This window comes from Condylostylus longicornis, unplaced genomic scaffold, assembly GCF_029603195.1.
Source record: "Condylostylus longicornis isolate FDR11 unplaced genomic scaffold, ASM2960319v2 ptg000152l, whole genome shotgun sequence".
NCBI classification, from domain to species: Eukaryota; Metazoa; Arthropoda; class Insecta; order Diptera; family Dolichopodidae; genus Condylostylus; species Condylostylus longicornis.
The window spans coordinates 864,353-869,668 of record NW_026578120.1 but is presented as its reverse complement, the minus strand read 5'-3'; the positions used below and the strand labels follow the sequence as shown (position 1 = coordinate 869,668).

Genomic DNA, 5,316 nt, shown 5'->3' with positions numbered 1-5,316 from the left:
TTTACGAAATCATTTTCGCTGCATTTGAATTGTTTATTTCAGTGTTGAAAACTAAAGATACTGGCTCTGGCCCTCCATGGTTTTCACAAGAGCTGAGGGTACTTCGCAACAAAAAGAACGTTACGACTACTATATCTATAAAACTTCGGATAACTTAATACGTAATCCCAAAGTCTTTTGGAAGTTCATAAACCATAAGAGGAAAAGTGATAGTTATCCAATCTTCTTGAAATTCGGCGGGAATGCAAGTAATAATTCCCAAAATATATCCGAATTTTTTCGTAACTTTTTCGCCAAATCTTACTCTTTTCATCTTTTCAATTAAATGTCGACAACTTTTGGCACATTGATAACTATCCTAAAACTACCTCTACAAATTTTGTCACGAACTCTTTTGTTTAGCGGTTGAAAAATATTTTTCCAATTTGGTTTCTAGTCCTTCTCCCGGACCAGATGGAGTTTCTGAGTTTATTCCAAGCAGGTGCTGCTCTTCTCTGGCGCCCATCTTAACCGTAGTTTTTAATAAGTCTTATTCTTCGGGTATTTAACCGTCCGTGTGAAAGGAAGCTTTCTTTAGGCCAATCCATAAGAAAAACAATAAAAATGACGTGTCAAACTATCGTCCTATAGCTAAAATGTCGGCAATTCCTAAGGTTTTGAGTTGATGGTATATGACAATATTTATATCCATTGTATGCCACTCATTAGTGCGCGTGAGCATGGCTTCTTGAAAAAGAAATCCACGGTGACTAATCTAGTGGACACCACGACAGTTTTTTCAAATAATATGGAAAATGGGTATCAGACAGACGTAATTTACTCACACTTTAGCAAAGCCTTTGACATACTACCACATAATATTATTATTCTAAAATTGAAACTCATAGGGTTCCCTGACAACTTCTTAGCATGCATAAAGTCATATCTCTCTGGCAGGACTTACAGAGTCCTCTTTCGTTCAGCAATTTCCTCGCCTCTTTCGTCTAGTTCTGGTGTACCCCAGGGTAGTCACTTAGGTCCATTGCTGTTCATAATTTCAATTAATGATGTTGTTTCTATGCTAACGCACAGTGAGGTATTAATATATGCTGATGACGTGAAAATTTAAAAAAAAGTAAGCTCTACAAATGATGCGTTGTGTCTTCAGAATGATCTTAACCTCTTCTACGGCTGGTTCTCTAGTAACAACCTAAAAATCAATGTAAGTAAATGTGCACAAATGTGCTACTCTAGCAAAAACGGCCATTTTTTACAAACTATACTTTGAATGGCCAAGCTCCTAGTCGACTTGATTCAATAATGGACCTGGGTGTTTGCTTCGATAGCAAGTTATCATTTATAAACCACTATAATTATATCATGTGCAGATCAAGCTCGATGTTAGGTGTCTTTAAACGCTTGTCAAAGGAGTTTAATGATCCTTATGTCTTAAAATCGCTCTACACATTTCTGGTCCGTCCTCATCTTGAATATGCTTCACAAGTATGGTCACCCTATTATGATACACATATTAATAGGATTGAGTCCATTCAAAAAAATTTTTGAGGTTCGCACTGTGTCTTCTATGGGGTTCAAATGGGAAGTGAAGCGCAATATAAAGCCTCTCCTGCTCAAATTGCCAGCCTCACCTACACGTGGTGAACCCTGTTAACGCAGACGAGGACATGGCGACCCAGCGTCCAGGGGTATAACTGGATCACCCTGATCTTGGGGGTTTAAATTCATGATCTAGCTAGCGTAGGGTTGACAACCCACCTAGTGAAATAAGACTACATGCCTACATGGAAGAAGACTACATGCCTCGGATAAATTCAAATGGAACAAATGGATACAGACCCTCGGAACGAAATATGGATTACGATTATGAACAACGATTAAAAATACGACTAGGTTCATGGAATATAAGGACTCTATTGCAGCCTGGTAAAATGATGGAAGTCGCTCAGGAACTAGAAAGGTTCAAATTTGACGTAGTTGCGCTGCAAGAAATGAGATTCAAAAATCAAGGCAAAATAGAGAAAAGAAATTTTGATTTGTATTACTCAGGAAAAGATGACAAACAAGGACATGCGGGTGTGGGCTTTTGGGTAAGCAAAAAATTCAAAGATAAGATACTCGGATTCACCCCAATAAATGAACGTATATGTAAAATAAGACTAAAAGGAAAATTCAATAATCTGACTCTAATTAGTGTTTATGCACCCACTGAAGATGACGAAAAAATTAATAAAGATGTTTTTTATAATAAATTAAAAGACGTTTGTGGAAAAGTAAATAAATATGACACCTTAATGATTATGGGGGACTTGAATGCGAAAATTGGTAAAGAAGATTTTCTAGAAAATGTGGCAGGCCGTCATACATTACATGAAGAAACATCACCAAATGGGCTTCGACTTTGCCAATTAGCTGAAAGCACAAATACTTATATTATGAGTACATACTTTAACCACAAGAAAATTCATAAAGGTACGTGGAAAATCCCTGGGACGAGTAATACAAATCAAATTGATCACATCCTGATAAATAAAAGAAGACTATCGTCGTGTGAAGATATTAGAGTATATAGAACACCCAACTGTGATAGTGACCACTACATAACAGTAGTAAAATATAAACATAGAATAAGTAAATGTGGACGAGTGGCTAGAACACGACAAAAGAAATGGGATATTGATAAATTAAAGAATGAAGCCTACAAAGAAAGATATAAATGCGTATTAAATAATTTTATTGAATCTATTGAATCTAATGCAGTTGAAGAAAATGTTGACGAAATGTGAAATAATACCATTATACAAGCTACCGAAGATGTTATAGGTGAAAAACAACATAGACGAAATGAAGATTGGTTTGACGCAGATTGCGAGAGAGCTATAAAGGAAAAAAATGATGCGAGAGTTGCATGGATGCAAAGAAAAACTAGAGCGGCACAAAATGAATATAATTCAAAGAGAAAAATAGCTAGTAAAATATGCAGATGAAAAAAGAGAGAGTCAATAAGAAATAGAGTCATACAAATACAAAATGACTTCAATGAAAAAGAAACTAAAAGGTTTTATAAAAAGTGTAAACAAGAAAGACGAGCCTTTCAGCCTAAATTGACGAATATAAAAAATAAAAATGGAATAATGTTGTCTGAAGAAATGGAAATATTAAACAGATGGGAAGAATATTTTAAGGACATGCTAAACCCAAATGATGATGACGAAATAAACATAGAACACACAAATAATATACCTGAAGTGCAAGCTCTAAATGAAATTGAAAAACCATCTTATGAAAATATTATTAGCGCAATACAAAAACTTAAAAATAATAAATCATCCGGAGAAGATAGTATCACTGCAGAAATTATAAAATCAGCCGATGACACACTATATAGAAGAATATATAAAATTATCATTAAAATATGGAATGATGAACAGATACCCAGTGAATGGAATATTGGTATAATTTTACCAATTCATAAAAAAGGGGCTAAAACGGACTGTTCAAATTACAGAGGAATAACGCTATTAAATACTGCTTATAAGATATTAGCAAAGGTAATTGCCGAAAAATTGACAATCTACGCAGAGCAAATAATCCCAGACTATCAATGCGGTTTCCGGCCAAACAAATCAACCATTGACCAAATATTTAGTATAAGACAAACAATGGAAAAGTGCGCTGAATTTAACATGGACTTGCATATGCTATTTATAGATTTTAAACAAACTTTTGACTCGGTAAAACGTGGTATAATAGAAAATATTTTTGACGAATTGAGAATACCTAAAAAACTGACGAATTTAATAATGATGACACTGCATAACACAAAAGCAAAAGTTTTGGTACAAAAATCTTGTACAAATATATTTGACATCACATCTAGAGTTAAACAAGGAGACGAAATATCAACCATCATATTTAACCTGACCTTACACTACGCGCTCAAGGACCTACATATCGAAGGTAATATATTTACGAGGCCCTACCAGATTTATGCTTATGCTGATGATATCGCCATAATGTCAAGAAGTAAACGTGATTTAATTGAAATATTTACAAGGCTTGATCAACAGACTCGAAGAATTGGATTGAAAATAAATGAAAATAAAACAAAGTACATGATAGTATCGAGATCAAATACAAGAAGAGTGGCGCAAAATATTACTATTAATGACTACAATTTCGAAGGTGTGAATAATTTTATATATCTGGGAGCACAAATAAATTCAAATAATGATATCCACAAAGACATAAAGCATAAAATATTGACGGCCAATAGAGCATACTATACAATTTCTCATCTATTGGGATCAAGATTACTATCAAGACAATGTAAATTACAGATATATAAAACAATCCTGAGACCAATTCTAAGTTATAGTTCCGAAACTTGGACATTATCACAAAGTGATATAAATGGTCTAAGAGTTTTTGAACGAAAAATGTTGCGAAAAATATTTGGGCCGAAAAGAAACGAAAATGACGAATACGAAATTAGAACGAACCAGGAACTGATGGAATTAATTGGCAATGAGGACATTATTGGATATATAAAATCCCAAAGACTGCGCTGGGCGGGGCATTTATTCAGAATGAACTCTGATAGAGCTCCAAAAAGAATTTATGACGCAAGGCCCCTACTCAACAGATCTAGGGGCAGACCGAGGTTAAGATGGAAAGACGATGTGATAAACGATTTAAACAAATTACAAGTTAACAACCTAAATAACGCAGTAACGGACCGAGCAGAATGGAGGCGGATAGTCAATCAAGCTAAGGCTCACATCGGGCTGTAAAGCTACTAAAGAAGAAGACTGCGTCTTCTTCCTTGGGAGGACCCCATCATTCTTCCACCTTATGTGCACAAACTCAAATTAATTGACCTACCCACACTGGGTAAAAGACGTGACGTCGCGGATTTCATATTCATTTTTCAGCTTATGAAAACTGACTTAATCTTCTCCGACATTTTAAATAAAATTGTGTTTAATTCCAGCCTTAGGTCTCGTTCCTCGGATCTTTTCATGGTTCCTTTTCATAGGACTAATTATGGGAAACATGAACCTGTCAGCAATATGCTGCGTTTATGCAACAAACACAAACACAGACTTGACTTTTCACTGAAGAAAGACACAATGAAAAAGCTTCTATTTACTTATAGTTAGTTATAACCTTTTTCTTTATTTTAACAAATTCTTGTTTTAGCTTTTCATTGTCTATATTCATATTTAATGGAATATTAGTACTAATAAGTTTTATTTTGTATAATTTTTAAATTTAATTTTTAAGTCAAAAATTTGTTCTGTCTAAAAAATATGTATC

The 5,316-nt window shown here is 34.4% G+C and overlaps 1 protein-coding gene across 1 annotated transcript; it reads left to right on the top strand.

Moving 5' to 3' along the window:
- The first annotated feature begins 1,781 nt into the window (after positions 1–1,781).
- On the top strand, positions 1,782–4,790 carry LOC129615849 (uncharacterized). The gene is made up of 6 exons (XM_055531232.1): positions 1,782–2,139; positions 2,272–2,779; positions 2,837–2,967; positions 3,046–3,245; positions 3,429–4,184; positions 4,338–4,790. The coding sequence occupies exons 1-6, from the start codon at positions 1,782–1,784 to the stop codon at positions 4,788–4,790; spliced, it is 2,406 nt and encodes an 801-aa protein (XP_055387207.1).
- Positions 4,791–5,316: the final 526 nt, after the last annotated feature.